This window comes from Candoia aspera, chromosome 9 (genome assembly GCF_035149785.1).
Source record: "Candoia aspera isolate rCanAsp1 chromosome 9, rCanAsp1.hap2, whole genome shotgun sequence".
Lineage (NCBI taxonomy): Eukaryota > Metazoa > Chordata > Lepidosauria > Squamata > Boidae > Candoia > Candoia aspera.
The window spans coordinates 13,882,149-13,900,911 of record NC_086161.1 but is presented as its reverse complement, the minus strand read 5'-3'; the positions used below and the strand labels follow the sequence as shown (position 1 = coordinate 13,900,911).

At 38.5% G+C, this 18,763-nt stretch overlaps 1 protein-coding gene across 1 annotated transcript in view; it reads right to left on the bottom strand.

Annotated features, from left to right (window-relative positions):
• Window positions 1-18,763, bottom strand: part of UNC5D (unc-5 netrin receptor D) — a 318,482-nt gene that overhangs the window by 14,701 nt on the left and 285,018 nt on the right. Inside the window, exons 12-14 of the mRNA XM_063311165.1 lie at window positions 4,741-4,909; window positions 3,810-4,037; window positions 791-940 (exon numbers count right to left, since the gene is read on the bottom strand). Of these exons, the coding sequence (XP_063167235.1) occupies window positions 791-940; window positions 3,810-4,037; window positions 4,741-4,909 (547 nt within the window). The remainder of the gene's footprint in view (window positions 1-790; window positions 941-3,809; window positions 4,038-4,740; window positions 4,910-18,763) is intronic.

The window sequence follows — 18,763 nt, the reverse complement described above, 5'->3', positions numbered from 1 at the left end:
GTTAATTTCATTATTTCATAATAGCATTTTAATTTTTAATTAACCCCTTAGTGTTAGGTCTCTTAGAGCTTAATTACTGTTTTATTCTTATTACGATAGAAGATAAAAATAAAATCTACCTCAAGCCAAGCTGGATTTAAATGCAGAATACTGTTCTTGGAAAAAGTCAGGAAGTTGTTCACTACCACTATGATTTTTTTCAACTTCTTAATCTATTTTACAGCTCTGAATTACTATCCAATTACTAACCATCCCTGGCCTAACTTAGCTTCTCAAGATCAGCTAAGATGTCATCCTCTGTTTATCCGATAATATTTGACTTTTTTTTTAACCAATTGAATGCCCAAATCCCCACTTCTAGTGAAGTGGAATATCCTAAATAGTTATTCTAGGAATTTACTCTACTAGTGGGATTACACATTACAAATGTTCTTAGTGCACACTGTCCAATGTGCTAGTCAGGAGGATATGAAATCATGTTCTCCACATCTTTAATACATTTATAATTTAGTTAATATATGTTTTTGAAACAGGTGAGGTAAAAGTGTCTGTTTGATTGTTTAAAAATGTTAGGTTTATTTTAAAAAGTCAAATCCTGAAAATATGGCTTGTCCATAGAGAATCAATGTATTAAACTATACATTTAGTCCAAAAATCTGTGCACAATGTTATGAGAAGCACTGAACCTCACAAAGAAATATGCCATGAAGATTTGAAATTGCTTGTTTTTTTAAAAACAGAAAATATACTCATCCATTCCACATACATATCAGACTTGATATTCAAATACCTGACATGCTGTGAATGGTTTGATTCTCCAGAGAAAAGGAGGAATATCGAGGACAGAGATCTGAAGGCTGAAGGTATTCCCTTTGAAATGCAGCAGTTTTGGTTCTTCCAGCAATTGTCCTCCCTGGTGTCTTTCACCTGAAATCACATCCTGCAATGGAGAATGGAAAAAACACAGACAAAAATGCATAGCATGCAAAATGTTCATACATTTCCCTGCATAATAATGCTCATGGGTGTGGGAGGAGAACTAGAATTTTACTAAGGCACCATTCTAAAAGAAAAACTCCCATGGATCAACCCAAGCTTCCAAATCCAGTCAACAACATTACTAAGTGTACCTAGAGCTAACCTTAAACCAGATGTTGCTGGGATCCAGAATCCTACTGACTTCTACAGATATTAATGGATCCCTGGAAGAAGTCTATTCATTCTCAGTATGATGCCTGTGAGTACAATGTGTTCCTGGAACTTCCCTGGCATTTTACACTTTTTACCATAATGTTTTAAAAATAGGAAGCTATAAAGGTGCAAAGCAAAGCACCAACTGCTTGTACCATATTTCTTTTCAAGAATGTTTCTGGATCCCAGATGATCTCTACAAGTTTTCCAACATAACAATATTGGTGGTTGGACCCCAGTTCATGAAATTCAGGTATCAATTTTTTCCTTGAAAAAGACTTTATCTTTTTGTGGACTCTTATCCAGACAAAAGGCAAAGGAAAGCAACAGTAGTATCATGTAGCAGAAGTATCCTGTAGCAGGGAAGACTGGAGAGGACAGTGGGGAATGTTCTGGTACACAGGGACTTTGGGTGGACTTACATCTTCCATTGCAGCCATTTCTGGGTGGTAACGCTGCCAATAGTAAGCCTTTTGTAGGAGCATCCATGGCATGCTGTCAGCCTTACCAGGTAGACCAGACAGAAACACGGCCAGATCAGCTAATTCTACTTTATTGTAAGGCTACATTAACAGAATCTTGCCAGTCTGAAAGTACAATTCTCCTACCATCACCTTTACAGTCTGAGAACTTAGGGAGGGTTCCCCCTAAGCCTCTTGTTCCATCTACAATGCAGCTGAGGGCTATGCTCCCTCTTATCTGCCCATTCTCTAGGCAGCATTTCTTCACCTGGTCTCCCAAGGTCATTCCCACATACCATTACACATGCCCTCATCATTCCAAATGTGTAACCAGCTTCAAAATCTTGGGACCCCAGCTCTAAGAATTGTTACACACCACTGTCAGAATCTTAGCATTTTGAGCTCTCTGGTGATTCAGCCCAGAGTCAGAAGTATGGATAGAAATCTGTGTATTGTGTTTTTATGTTTTTTTAATTGTAAGCCACCTGGAGTCAACTTGTGTGAGTTGGGCAGCCTTATAAATTGGTTTAGTAAATAAATAAATTCTGGAAATGCCTGAGGGCAATGCTTAATTTTGGGGATACAGGGAGGGGAAGGCCATAGAAAATAAGGTAATGATGTAAAATGGATGCTGTCATGTTTTATGTTATCTATTTATCCATCTATTTATCTACATGCATATATACACATTTCTGGGTTGTTGTTTTTTTCATAAGTGATAAGAGATATTGCTCTTGTTTTAAATTAACTATGTCCTTTTCAGGCTTCCCTTACAGTTTTTGTGTGCTTCCCATCTCAAAGTGGCAGGAAACTAAATCACAAAGGTTTGAGTTCAGTTGAGTGGAGTTCCTCTGCAAACTTCAGTTGCAGAGGATGCAGGAAAAGGGGCTTTGGGGCCTTCAGCTGTCTACTTCTATTGAGCATCATGCAGGGAATGTCAGTTCTGCAGAGAATGAAAGAAAGTATAACTGCCCAGTATCTCTGACCCAGGAGATTATTCTATCCAAATCAGACTTCAGCCTCTGCATTCAATAGATTAATTGTTAAACAAAACTGCACACACCACTGTGTGGATATAATTTCTTAATTTCATGTGATCTTTTGACGTTTGATTCTTCAGTGTATTGTCTTTCCTGGATAAGAAAGCTATGGGAAGTAGACTATCAAATATTTGCCTTCTGCAGCTTGTGGATGTTTCTAAGGGCTTTGCCAATTGGGAACTGGAGAATGTCTGCTTGGTTCTTATTTCTTTTCAAGCTTGGAAATTTTACCGATCCTTTTGTTTAACAGTTTCTTTATTTTGTGCATGAATTGTTCCAAGCCCTTGGCATCCAGATGCCTTGTCAAATACTCAGAGCTCATTACTCCTGATCGAATACAGAACGCTGTATGCAGGAGCTTGGAAAACCACCAGAATTAAAATATGAAAACCATGGACTGCATCGCTTTTGCTTGGATAGAACTACATCTGGTTTTGAATCTCACTATTTACCCAGGGAAAAGGAAAGGCATTTAATGCTGGGAGAAATGCCTGCTAGGACCAAGCCGCACATCGTGTTCAGTTATGTGGAACTTTACATAACCCTTCTGCTTCTTTAAGAAGAAAGGAAAAAAGATCTGGCGGATGACCAGGTGTAGAGGACACACTTAACATATTGCATCAGACTTCTTTTGTTCAGAACAAGCCACCGCAGGTTTCAGGCAGATGTTGAGAAGAAAAACATCAGGAAAGAAAGCCGGCTACAGTATTCTGCATCCCATGACTTTTCTATCTGGTTTGCACCTTTATTTTATTTTATTTTTTTAAGAGGGCAATGTTACACTTAACTATTACTTATAGTTGGCCCTTGCAATTGGGTTTGTCTTGACCGGCCATTTAAACATTGTCCCCAAATCTAGTATGTCTGCCCAATTCCTCCCCCTGCCATACAGCACTATTGTTGCCTTTATACTTTTCCCCTATGTCTCTTTTCTGGGTGCAGAAAAGAAATGCAAGCAACAAATGTATTTGTATTATTTATTTATTATTTAAATGTATAATGGTCACCCCACTCTAATGGACTCTGGGTGGAGTGTGACCCTACTCCCCACACACACACACCCCAAAAAAAATCCATAACAAATCTGGAAAGACAGAGAATGGTTTAGCCATCTTACCTGAAACGCACAAGGAGTGTTGTCAACACAGTACACTCTTAGACTGTAATCCAGTGAGTTGCAAGACATACAGCCAAAGACGGCTACTTTCAGTTCTTTAACAGAACAGTCAGACAATGGCTCCCCAATGAGAGCATAAGTTCCAAAGGAGTCCAAAAGGATGTGACAAGCATATGGGTCCAAGAGGCAGTAACAGGAAGTGGTTTCTTCCTCTACAGACATCACTTCCTGGATTTATCAGAACATTCAACCCAGAAAGAGGAAAAGCAAAAGTTACTTGGCAGAAAATCATTTACATTAAACTAGGTTCCATACAAATTCTCTTACTTAGTCTGCATTTTTTTTAAAAAAATGAGTTTGGAACAGACTTAATATATACACTAGAGATGGACTATTTTGGTGGTTGGGGCTCCCTTAAATTCTTTTGGCAGGTGAAGAACTGCACTTGGTTGTGTCAGGATTTTCTCAGAGTTGGGGGAAGGTGATCTCTATTTAATTTTAAACAACATTAAGCTAAGTTTAGAGTTTACACTTCTGTTTCCCTGTGTTCACCACTTCAATATATTGCTCATTGTGGGTAATTGGAATTAGAGGAATATTTAGGACCTCCCAAACAGGAGGTTGGTGGCTGCATGTGGTCTTCAATCCCCTGCTTGCCCAACCTTGATATAATATGTATTGATGAAAATACTCATAAATCTACAAGACAGGAAAATAAAAGAGTTTACACTGAAGAATGTTTAGTCACCAGAGCAAACAATGATAAGGTTATATTTGGAAATGGAAACCCAAAAGCTAAAATATATAGGTGGAACTTCTTTCTTTTTACTGTTCAGTACCACTAACATCTCAGCAATGACCACCAACTCTGCTGCTTTTCATTAACTTCATCCTTGCCCCTTTGTCTATTTCCAAAGAGAATTTTGCTTACCTCCCATTTGCCTGGATGCTTTCTTTTTTTCAAATGAATATTCCAGTGCTCAGAGTTCACATCTGCACAATGTGGGATTGTCAAGGCAAATGGGGTGGAGACCATCACTTCTATGGGACCGCAAGTCACTTCTGGACCAAGGAGGATTTCGCTGCCTTCCAGCTGAAGGCTTCACATTGGATATATCAGAAACATTGAAAAGGAAAGGGGAAAAAAAAACATAAAATTATTTCCCCCCAAAAAAGTGAATCTTTTTTCTGGCTACATTAGCATTTATGTTTGCTCAGTTGTAACAATTAATGCCTTTTGAAAAAGTCTCAGGGCTGTACCCATGAGCTACACACAAACAAGGCAAGGAAAAAATGAGAGATAGGTAAGTAAAGAAAATGGTATATACATTGGACAAAATGCATCACATATACCATCCTTCCACAACCAGGCACTTTCCAGCTATGGAGGAGGCATGCCCATGAGATCCTTCTAGGTGATTACACTTGAAGGAAGGGACCTGGAACATGCCCACCCTATCAGATCTAGTGGGAGAGGCAGATACCCTCAGGGAGAGATGATTCCACAAATAACCAGTGAAATATCAGAGCATTTCAAGCTCCCAGGACACTCTATTACAGATCTCAAAGTAGCCATTTTGGAAAAAAGAAGAAGAAGAAGTTGACAGGACAATTGAGTGAGAGATTACGAAATGTACATTAAAAATTTTGGGCTATCTTGAAAGGTCTCAACAAACGTAACAGGTTTTAACACATTATAGTAGTTAATTGATAAGGTACTTGTAATCTGTTTCACATGTTACTTGCATCTTCATAACCTTCCTGTCTCCCCCTGCCTTCCCCCCACCTCATCTAATTCCTATGTTAGCCATTCCATGCATCTGATGAAGTAAGCTGTAGCTCCTGAAAGTGTATGGCTTTTAATAAAATATGTTAGTCTGAGAAGGTGCTACTAGATTTCTTCTGATTTTTTATTTATTTATTTATTTACAAAATATCATAACACCGTAAGGATAACACAATGGGCTTAGTGATTATGAAATACTAATAGGGGAATCAATGGGATCATAGGTTGGGTGCTGAATAGAACATCTTAGAAGAGGGCATGCTCAACTGGATTTTTGAACAGGCACATTCCACACTGCAACATTTTGTTAGAAGATCCATTTGTCAGGCCCTGTCTCCACCTGTTTTTTTCTCTTATCAATTTAATATTGTTTCCTTATCTCTGTACTGAAACTAAATGTTCCCTTTAGGCTAAATGGAAGCAAACTCTAGTTTTAAGTGATAGAACTGCAATGAGATTTTTATTTATTTATTGTCGGTGGGTGCTAAGAGTAATACGTTACAGCTGAAAAAAAAAGAAGATAATTATGGCTCAGCAATATATCCTCTCACAAATTGTCTCTTTCTACTATGACTTACTGAGTTTGAAAGCATTTTTGATCTGACCCAGAACAAACCTAATGGGTAACAGAATGCAAGCTGATATTAAGTTATGAAATAACTGATAAGAACTCCTATATTTCAGGCCTAAATTTAGAACCATTCCTTATAGATGTTTTCCTTTTGTTAAATGTTAAACAAATAAATCATTTAACACTGCAAAAAAAAAATACAAAATACCACCACCATCACCCCAATCCCTTGAGTTTTGTGATTTATATATTACTTTGAATAAATTGCAATACATTTTAATGTTCTGAGGAAACCAATCCTGTAAATCTAACTGAACTGTCAAGATGGGGGAGAGAAAAAGCAAGAAAGAACAATGAACAATTAGATCCAACCCCAGTGTAGCAGCTTTTTGGAGGGGAAAATAAACAATCTATTATATATGTAAGAAGCAGACACTAAGTTAAGGGACTAGGAAGAAACTAGCTTGTTGGACTCCAATTTCCATTACCTACAGCATGACCAATAACCAGGATTAATGACTAGATGGTCACAAGTCCCCCATCTATGGCTGAGAAACAATAATGGGAAGTGGGTATGTGTTTCTCATTTCTTTGTGAGCATTTCAGAGGCCTCTGTGAGAAAGAAGGTGCTGGACTAAGGATGAACCATGGTCTGCTCCAGCAAGGCTATTCTTACATTCTGAAATTTTCTGAGAAGGTAGTGCAAGACCTGGCATTAACTTCTCAGAGATTTCAAGACCTTGAAAGGTCTTGTTAAATTTCAGATTCTCTACTTCGGGCTTTCGCTTGAAAACATAAGTTATTTCCAGAATTGTTATCCTAGCTCAAATCAAAATATTTTCAGCTAATATTGATGGGCTGAATAGGCCATTTAAAAGGGAAAAGGTTAAGAAAGGGGAAAAAAAACATATATAGTACGCTTACTAAAAAGTAATAATATACTGTAGGTCTATTGGAATGTAAACATCTTGGTCAAAATTTTGTGGCCTTGGATAGAGTAACTATATAGAGAGAGTATATAGAAAAGAGTAGAGTAGATACAGTGACTATAGAGAGAAAGTAACTATATATATGAAAAAAAACAGTATGGACTCTAGAGCAAAAAGTTCAAGATGAGAAAGGAAAATTCATAATATTATGCTTTCTGACTGAATTTGGAAAAAATAACAATTGCCTCAATTTATGCTTCAAATGATAAATAAAATTCTATGAAATATTTTTTCCAAGTATTTCTTGAGATTTGCAGAAGAAGATATCTTAATCCTTGGATATATGAATGCTTCTGCCCTCTCCCCCACCAAAAAAAATGGATAAAACATTCTGAAAGAAACTCAAACTCCCTCAACATGTTTCAACAACCTTTTCAATCTCATCTCTTCACTGCAGGCTTTTCACGACTCCCTCATCCGCCCCACTATGCACATACACTAACATGCACACACAAACGTATAATTCTTTTCAGATTTGGAAAATTCTGGAGAATAGCAATAGAAGTTTGACAACCAATTTTATTGACATCAGTGATCAGTTTAGGACTTTGAGAGGAAAGAATCAAATGACAGCCTCCTCCATCCAGACACTGGATGATAAGAATATAGACATGCAGTGGCCACTGCTAAGCCCCTTAGGTCTCTAGCAAATGCCTAAGGATGCCCCCTGGACAGTTGGACTAGACATCTTTTTCCATCCAAATATAAGACAGATCGATGTCAATCTGTAACATGCAGAATTAACATACTGTGCAATAACCTTTCCTAGAAAAAAAAAATGACAATGAAGAATCATTGGAAGTATACTTTTAAAAGACCACACACATACAAAATTATTTTGCATGTTTAACTTCTGCCTTTCCTCCAGAAAATCAAAGCTATATATTCATACCTTTATAAACAGAATCCTCTCCCTATTTGATCGCTATGCATTTACTACACATGATAGCAAAGGTGAGAGAAGTGAGCTTCCAGAATTGAGGGTAGATGTGAATCTAGATCTTTCTTCAAGGTGGTAGCGGAAAATGTTTCTGAGAACTCTGGAGCACAGCTTCAAACCACCAAGTAGGATACATAAATTCACCACACAAACTGGAGTTTAGAATAATTTTTCATGTCCAGCTTTCTTCCCACCAGTGAATCCTTGTTCCATCATTAGTGAGATGCTGAAAAGGATGCCAGGAATAAAGAAAATGTAGGGCAGTTTCCTTTAGTGTGGTTCTCTCTACATGTGTTGGGACCACCACTTTAGAATTTCCCTCCACCTTGATCATTGACTTGTGAATTCTAGGAGTTGGAGTCCTGAGAAATATGGAAGATATTTGACTGGGAACTGCTGTTGAAGGAATATAGGACACTGCCTTGTACTAGATTAGATGCTCTATCCATCTAGCCAGGATTCTTAATATATCCTAGTTATTAACTCAAAGTTGTGGGCTTATCTTTATTTTCTGGTTTACTTACAGGATTCAAATCTCCTACTGCTTCAAAAAGATACTGTTGACAAATAAAGTAACAAACTGGGAAGAAGTTTTAAACAACTGGTTTCTCATAACAAGCAAAACATAGGTTAAGCTTAAAGGACCACTGTATTAGTATCTCCTAGGGAATCATTCCAGACTTTTAGACTTTGTTGCAATCATGATTCCTGTGAACTTTTCCTGCATTTGGATGTTAAATATGAAACTGACTAAACAGAACAAAAAGAACAAAAATATTGAACCACTTCCCCAGACATCAATTTCCCCCCCCTGGGAAGATAGCCACTAGGTTCACACACTGAACTACATCATGACTTGCTGGATAGGTCTAGACTGTTTCCTACAACACAGAGTGCTCAATTCACAAACTAACCCCATAATGACTTAGCCATGTGTGAACCGACCCATTATCTGAAAACAATGGTGGTTTTGCAACATACACAGATCATGCAAGTGCATGGATAATGAGCAAACTGTTGGACAACAGTTAGTACTTGTCTATAAATCCAGTACAGCCACCTGCTCTCTATGCACATGGCCAAACATTTATTCTGAATTTTTATTTTTATTTTTTGGCAACAATTTTCAGTAAACCTGATGGAAAATACTTATTCCTGGTTGGAGTGGGGGAGGGAAATTTAGATGAAGTTCTCATGGTTGGGTGAAAGCTAATTTATCATTGGAGACTTTTCTTTTCAGCAGTCTGTTTCCCCATGCCTCACTTAAATCTCAAGGACAATGTAAGGGAATTCCTCGCACTGATATTCAGCCATGCTTGACCACCTTATCATTAATTAAATGCAAGAATGTCACATTTCACGTATGAAAATTTTTACCTTCTCTTTTTCTTTCAACAAAATTCAGAAGCATTTTCTCTTTCATTAAACTGAATGAAATACACACACACACACACACACATATACACATACATATACATATATATATATATACATAATGCAAAGTAATTCTTTTACATGGAACTACTTTGAAACAATCATCAAGTCATCTAGAGGGAAGCTGGTAAAACTTACTTTCCTGGGCACTCAAGGTTTCAGTCCAAAGCACTGATAAAAGATGTTGGGCGGGAGACTTGATGGGGCCTGATACAAATTGAGTCTTAGCTTGATTTGCCTTCCTGCATTCTTACAACCAATAGGACAATTTCTTACATACTGTCTTTGGGGCCAGCACAGCCATGTCAGTAGAGTCCAGCCAGTAGGATTTACCTCCTGAATCATTTGCAGTGATTTAATTTATCAGCTGAGCCCCATATGGTAGTTAATGGTCCCTGACTTACTGTCTGTGTTCATTGCACTCACCGGAATCAGCACTGCCTGAATTCATGTGGAAGGTAACCATTCATGTAGTCTGGCCAATGGCATATTCTCCTGAAGGGAGTTCTTCAATTGCTTTTAGAGAAGCATCTCTCCCTTTAGTGAACCTAATATACCACCACATTGGAATTCTGGGAATTATTTAATACCAAATCAACTGAAATCAGCTAATTAGAAGGACTCCCTCACACAGAAAATAGCGACAGTCTTCTCTGTAATAACCAGCCTGGCACAAGGACTCTGAACACCCAGTTCATTTGCTGTTTATGGAAGTCAGAGAACATTGCACAGTTGCAACTATTTAACATTTCCCCAGGTGCAAAGCAAAGAAATTGCAAATCAGATCTAATCCTTTAGACTCCATCAAAATCAGAAGCTTGTTTTGTTTTCTGAAGAATGGAAGAAACCTTAAGAGAAAACAAACCACTATCCTTTCCACACTCCTGGCCAAATCTAATTCCATGGGTTAGTGACTGTGAAGGGGGGCATTTTTTTTCAGACTGAAGAAGAGTAGAATTGGTTATGCTTCAATTATTTAACTGAAATGAAATTATCAAACTGTGAAGTCTGATTTTTTTAAAACACTTATGACCATTGTTAGGTGACTAGAGAATATTTTTCCATAATTAAAAATAACACAAACACATAAATGCATGTATCCGTCTTGGGTGAGGGAGAGAATGAAGCTAATGATGTTGAACCATCTTTCACAGGAAACCTCTGAAGGATAATGTAAAACATACACAACAGTTGCTGCATTCTACAAAATTCAGATTTACCCAAACAAAACAGAACAGTCTAGAATAGAGGGTAGATAATCTGATATACAAAAGAGTGCCAGTTTGGTGCAGTGGTTAAGGCATCAGGTTAGAAACAGGGAGATTGTGAATTTTAGTCCTGCCTTAGACATGAAGTCAGCTGGGTGACTTTGGGTCAGTCACTCTCTCTCAGCCCTAGGAAGAAGGCCATGGCAAATCCTACAACTATATAGCACCAGATCAGCAACCTGCCATAAAGCTGTTTTGTTTAGAGACAAAATACACAGTATCATCCTTCTCCAGGTCATCTCCTTCTATAACAAGCTGCCCATTAATTTACCATCTTCTATCAGAAATCCTGCTTTATTTTATACTGCATAGAAAAGCTAGATTTGTGTATATATCATTGTTTTTCAGAGTATGCATTCATTCATTCAATTTCGAGGCACCCCTGAATCCTCAGCAACTCTGGGTGGCTTAAAATTTATAAACATTTAGAAGAGATTTAACATAAAACAACATATATCCAAGAAAAAGAATACAGCTGACTGGAAGATACCCCAAACCCAAGGTGTTAAACCACCATCCTAGCCCAAGGCCTTGGAGAACAACTAGGTCTTTAACAATTTGCAAGAAGTCAAAATCGTGTGAGCAGTACAAATCAGAATGCCCTCTCCATTAACACTGTTCTGTTTCATCAGTTTTAAATGCTGTCTGATAAAATGTATCCATCTTCCACTCAAAAGCTGCTTCCAATTATGCTGGTGTGGGGAATTAATTAACAACAAAACTAAAACAGAAGATAAAGTCTCCTTCAGGACAAACTCAACTCTTGGTGACTTTATGAACTGATCCATGATGTTTTCTCAGCAACAAAATGGAAGTGATTTGCCATTTCCTTCCCCCAAGCTAGCCTATAAACCTGGTCATCTTACAACAGGCAAACTAGTTCTAAATACTTCAACCCTGCTTAGGTTTTCAAGATCAGCCAAGAGTGGCTAGGGGTTGCCACAAACATATCAAAATAAATAATCATATTCATGTCAAAAAATTGTTAGGAGCATTGAAGAAATAATTAATAAGCACAATGCATACTTCAAGTGACTAGGAAACATGATACAGTTTGCAATATTTCATTCTCACTTAGGAAAGAGGTCTGAGCAATCCAGTGAAGTGAGAAATAAGACTTAAATCACTTACAAAGTATCTTTGCATTTTCTTCTTGCTCAGGATTCAAAATGTGTGTTTGTTTTTGCAAAAGAACAGTGTAGTTTTGGTACCTTCACTTGACAATAATGAACAAAAATGGATATTTATGACAAATCATTTTCATGGGACTTGCACTTTCTTCCAGAAGAATTAATAATAGAAGAAACAATTCTCCTAAAGTGCAGTTAGAGCACATTAAACAGCTCGTGCATAATCAGGTGCACCAGCTTTCTCTTTTCATTGAAGCAAGTCACATATAATTTGGAGTCTTAGCAAACACATGCCACTGTTCATCTCTTCTTTGCTATGGGAAATATACACATAACACCACCACCCTGGTCACTAGTGGTCAATACAATATTATATTATCATGTTGTTGCTTTCTGAATTCAATGCTTTTTATGTTTACACTCCTAATTCTATAACAATTTTCTACTCTTAAGTTTTTTAGTTACTGGTTTCCATTTTATTATATTTTTCAGTGATCTGGAGTCAAAGGAGAAAATGCCATATGGAGGTGTGTGAGTGGGTGTATAGCAGAACTTGTGAACATCTTAAGCCCAAGTGCCTTTTTTCCTGAGATCATGTGGCAGCTGGGAGGGATACTGCATATGTCTGGAAAAAGTCACAGCTGTATGAGCCAAAGCAGCCACATAGGTCCAGGAGAAGGTATTACCAAGAGGTGCTACAACATGAGTGACCATGAGAATCGCATTTGGCCCTTTGAATCCAGATCTTTGCACTGTCCTATTTATAATCAGGTTTCTGGGCATCTTATGGATGCAAATGCTAAATAAATCAATATTTTATGTTTTGTAGGAGGAAGGCAGGAAGAAAATAAATTTTAAAAATGCAGTAGAGCAAAGATGGGGAACCTGAGAGCTTCAAGATATTGTTGAACCATGACTCTGATCATCCCTAAATATTGATCATGCTAGAATTGGGCCAAATGGGAACTGAAAATCTGAACGTCTTCTGGGATTGCAAGTTCAGCAAGCCTCGCATTAGATCACAAGAAACCTAAAGCATCCCAAGAACGTTCAGTTGGCAAAGTTAACTGGGGTTTATATGAGTATCACCATGGTTAGAATTTAGTGGTTATATCTATCACAAATATATGCTTTGGATCTTTGCACATAACTATATGTCAGGCTTACAATAACTTTGTTTTGGTATAGTTATCTCTGAATATCTCCTATTAAAAGTTCACCATTACATTTTCTACTGTTGTACAGTTTCTCAGTGCCAGCTGGAATGTTTCCTCATACATCATAAGCAGCTTACCCAAACTTGTTGCCCACCTGCTATTGGAACTACAACTCCCAGAATTACAAAACAGAATGGTCATGCCCCAATACTGTAAGAATGCCTCACGCATATGGATAGCACCAAGTTTGGTAGAATTGGTTTAGACCAACACATCTTTGCTGATTTGCTCAAATGTTTATATAATGCCTCACTCACAGTAATTTGTTCTTTAACTTTCCCAAAGTATCACAGAGTGTTTATTACAGAATAATTCCATTTACAATTTTGTACTCTGTGTGTTTGTGTGTGTGTGTGTGTATGTGTGTGTGAAGAACAATATTTCTTCATGCATCTTCACAAATATGTAATATTTTATTACTGTTATTGGTATCGAATATGGTGAATTAAAAGTCAGAGAATACCAGAAGAATATCTGTTAAAACACAAACATGGACACCTGCTATTCCATATAATTATATAACCAAAAGATTAAAAAAAAAGCAAGATGAAGAACAGGATTTAACAGTATGTTGTTGTTTATTCGTTTAGTCGCTTCCGACTCTTCGTGACTTCATGGACCAGCCCACGCCAGAGCTTCCTGTCGGTCGTCAACATCCCCAGCTCCCCCAGGGACGGGTCCGTCACCTCTAGAATATCATCCATCCATCTTGCCCTTGGTCGGCCTCTCTTCCTTTTGCCTTCCACTCTCCCTAGCATCAGCATCTTCTCCAGGGTGTCCTGTCTTCTCATGATGTGGCCAAAGTATTTCAGTTTTGCCTTTAATATCATTCCCTCAAGTGAGCAGTCTGGCTTGATTTCCTGGAGGATGGACTGGTTTGATCTTCTTGCAGTCCAAGGCACTCTCAGAATTTTCCTCCAACACCACAGTTCAAAAGCATCGATCTTCCTTCGCTCAGCCTTCCTTATGGTCCAGCTCTCGCAGCCATATGTTACTACAGGGAACACCATTGCTTTCACTATGCGGGCCTTTGTTGTCAGTGTGATGTCTCTGCTCTTAACTATTTTATCGAGATTTGTCATTGCTCTTCTCCCAAGGATTAAGCGTCTTCTGATTTCCTGACTGCAGTCAGCATCTGCAGTAATCTTTGCACCTAGGAATACAAAGTCTTTCACTGCTTCTACATTTTCTCCCTCTATTTGCCAGTTATCAATCAAGCTGGTTGCCATAATCTTGGTTTTTTTGAGGTTTAGCTGCAAACCAGCTTTTGCACTTTCTTCTTTCACCTTCATCATAAGGCTCCTCAGTTCCTCTTCACTTTCAGCCATCAAAGTGGTATCATCTGCATATCTGAGATTGTTAATGTTTCTTCCAGAGATTTTAACTCCAGCCTTGGATTCCTCAAGACCAGCTTGTCGCATGATGTGTTCTGCATACAAGTTGAATAGGTAGGGTGAGAGTATACAGCCCTGCCGTACTCCTTTCCCAATCTTAAACCAGTCCGTTGTTCCGTGGTCTGTTCTTACTGTTGCTACTTGGTCGTTATACAGATTCTTCAGGAGGCATACAAGATGACTTGGTATCCCCATACCACTAAGAACTTGCCACAATTTGTTATGGTCCACACAGTCAAAGGCTTTAGAATAGTCAATAAAACAGAAATAGATGTTTTTCTGAAACTCCCTGGCTTTTTCCATTATCCAGCGGATATTGGCAATTTGGTCTCTAGTTCCTCTGCCTTTTCTAAACCCAGCCTGTACATCTGGCAATTCTCGCTCCATGAACTGCTGAAGTCTACCTTGCAGGATCTTGAGCATTACCTTACTGGCATGTGAAATGAGTGCCACTGTTCGATAGTTTGAACATTCTTTAGTGTTTCCCTTTTTTGGTATGGGGATATAAGTTGATTTTTTCCAATCTGATGGCCATTCTTGTGTTTTCCAAATTTGCTGGCATATAGCATGCATTACCTTGACAGCATCATCTTGCAAGATTTTGAACAGTTCAGCTGGGATGCCGTCTTCTCCTGCTGCCTTGTTATTAGCAATGCTTCTTAAGGCCCACTCAACCTCACTCTTCAGGATGTCTGGCTCTAGCTCACTGACCACACCGTCAAAGCTATCCCCGATATTGTTATCCTTCCTATACAGGTCTTCTGTATATTCTTGCCACCTTTTCTTGATCTCTTCTTCTTCTGTTAGGTCCTTGCCATCTTTGTTTTTGATCATACCCATTTTTGCATGGAATTTACCTCCAATGTTTCTAATTTTCTGGAAGAGGTCTCTTGTCCTTCCTATTCTATTGTCTTCTTCCACTTCCGCGCATTGCTTGTTTAAAAATAATTCCTTATCTCTTCTGGCTAACCTCTGGAATTTTGCATTTAATTGGGCATATCTCCCCCTATCACTGTTGCCTTTTGCTTTCCTTCTTTCTTGGGCTATTTCTAGTGTCTCAGCAGACAGCCATTTTGCCTTCTTGGTTTTCTCTTTCTTTGGGATATATTTTGTTGCCGCCTCCTGAACAATGCTGCCAACTTCTGTCCAGAGTTCTTCCGGGACCCTAGCTACTAAGTCCAGTCCCTTAAATCTATTCTTCACCTCCACTGCATATTCCTGAGGAATATTCGTGAGCTCATATCTAGCTGATCTGTGGGTCTTCCCTAATCTCTTTAGTCTGATCCTAAATTGTGCAAGAAGAAGTTCATGGTCTGAACTACAGTCAGCTCCAGGCCTAGTTTTTACCGACTGTACAGATGTCCGCCACCTTTGGCTGCAAAGGATGTAATCAATCTGATTTCGGTGTTGTCCATCTGGTGAAGTCCATGTGTAAAGCCGTCTCTTAGGTTGTTGGAAGAGAGTGTTTGTTATGCAGAGTGAATTGTCTTGGCAAAATTCTATCAGCCTATGTCCTGCTTCGTTTTGTTCTCCCAGGCCATACTTACCTGTAATTCCAGGTGTCATTTGACTGCCCACCTTAGCATTCCAGTCTCCTGTGATGAAAATAACATCTCTTTTAGGCGTGTTGTCCAGTAGGTGCTGCAGATCCTCATAGAACTGCTCTACTTCAGCTTCTTCAGCATTTGTGGTTGGGGCGTATATTTGGATCACTGTGATGTTAGATGGCTTGCCCTGAATTCGAATTGAGATCATTCTGTCGTTTTTGGGGTTGTATCCAAGCACTGCTTTAGCCACTTTACTATTAATTATGAAGGCTACTCCATTTCTTCTGTGGTCCTCTTGTCCACAGTAGTAGATCTGGTGGTCATTTGATGTGAAGTGGCCCATTCCAGTCCATTTCAGTTCACTGACGCCCAGAATGTCTATCTTTAATCTTGACATCTCACCAATAACTACATCCAATTTGCCCTGGCTCATAGATCTTACATTCCAGGTTCCAATGGTGTGTTGATCCTTAGAACATCGGATTCGCCGTTCACCACCAGCACCGTCGGCCGCTAACCGTCCTTTCAGCTTTGAGCTAGCTGCGTCATCACGACTGGGGCTAGTTGAGCTCATCCTCTGTTCCTCCCCAGTAGCATTTTGACCATCTTCCGACCTGGGGGTCTCATCTTCCGATGGTATACCGACATATCTCTGGTTGTACTGATCCATTTAGTTTTCACGGCAAGAATACTGGGGTGGGTTGCCATTACATTCCCCAGGGATCGCATTTAGTCTGACCTCTCTGTCATGACCTTCCCGTCTTGGGTGGCCCTTCACGGTTTAGCTCATGGCATCATTGAGGTGCTCAAGCTCCAGCACCACGACAAGGTAACGATCCTTTGCGGAGATTTAACAGTATAAAAGGCCATAAAACACTGGTGTTAAGCTGTTGATCACTGAAAGTAGAAAAGTATAAGAAAATGAAAATATTGGTTCAAATTCTCCTTCTTCTACTTAATCATATTCAGCACAAATTACCCCATGCCTGGAAACCATATTGTTGACCTCTTCCTCACACCTGCCATGAAACATACCAAGAACAGCCAAGCTGTAGCTGTAATACACACTGTAAAGATGACACAAGGCTGTCTTTTTAAGTAATAGACCTACATGTATTATAACAAGTCAATCCATCAACAGAATCAAAGCTTACAAGGGCCAAACTGGAACTGATATCCCCCATATCTCTGATTACTATGAGCAATTTCTTCATGAAAACGGAAGCTGTTAGGTAGTGTTATTGCATACAATCCCAGTAAGGGAAGAAATGGAGTTTAATAATTTCTCTTTCCTGATGCAATAGAAATAATTCCATGAAACTGCTATTCTCATGGGCACAAAATCCAATAGCAAAATGTTCCAGTAAAAATAGCTACTTCTGAAAATCTACTTTTCATCAGGTTTGTAGCAAGGGAGGAAAACAATTAAACATCATTACACCGTGTCCTCCTTGCTTGCTATTGTAAACCGCCCAGAGTCCTCCACTGGGGGAGATGGGCGGTGATATAAATCAATCAATCAATCAATCAACTAAATAAATAAATAAATCCATGCTGATATTTATGACTGCTAATACCACTTTTAAAAATGTGCATGTTCAGTGGAAAGATGCTTTAACACCATGCCCAGTTTTGCCCACAGACATTCTGAACACTTAAAAAAAAAACTATTTGTAGGTAGAGGTTACAGACTTGAGAATATATTGGAATAAATATATTTGGTCTGGTATGTAATCATGAAAGAATATAACTTCAAAGAAAAAGGTAACTATCATCACCAGAATCTCAATTTGTCATTTTGCCTAATGCAATGTTAGGAAAATTATTTCCTACACAACTGGTTTTCCCAAATGACAGTACAATACTTCTTATAGCATGCAAGTCTATGCCTAAAGTATTTAAAATTCATACAAATTTCCATGCAGCTGATAGTTTGAGAGAACCTCATTCCTGGAAGTCATTGATTTCCATCATTTCAGGCAATGAATGTGTGGTTCACTGTATATCTGATCCATTACAATTTTACTTGCATGGAATTATAAATCAATCAAATTTACATCATTTTCTGATTTCAAAACAAAACAAAACTCACATTTATTGTATTCTTGCATGCTAGTCCCCCAGAGCCTTTTTGTTTTAGAAATTTTCCCCAGCTGCAAAATGTTTGTACACCAGAAAGTAAAACTGCACTGCAAAATCCAGAAAAATGTAGAACTGAGATGACAACCATGTTCCAACTGACACTGTAAACTGGGAAGTGTCTATCAGATTGGTACACCTAAAAATACATCTTAACCAAAATGTTTGATGACCCTGTAACAATGCTAAATCCATAAACATCTGGAGAATCTGAGTAACATTTTCCCTGTTCTCTCAGTCCCTTTCACAAGTGTGTACAGCAAAATATTATTTCTTCTTCTTAAGCTTTTGGACACTTAATCCACAAAGATTTGAAGATATTAAATTCTGTAGAAAAGAAACAGGCATGCCTTTTTCAAGCAATCACACAAAATTTGGGCTAAACCCATGTGAAATGCTACTACACTTCTTCCTTTCCCCCTTGACAATATCTATGATAATCACTAGCCTTGACAACTTGCTTACAATATGTTCCTAGGTGATCTGAGCAATAGCACCATTCATCCTTTTCTACCTGCTTTGTTCTTTCTGGTCTACAC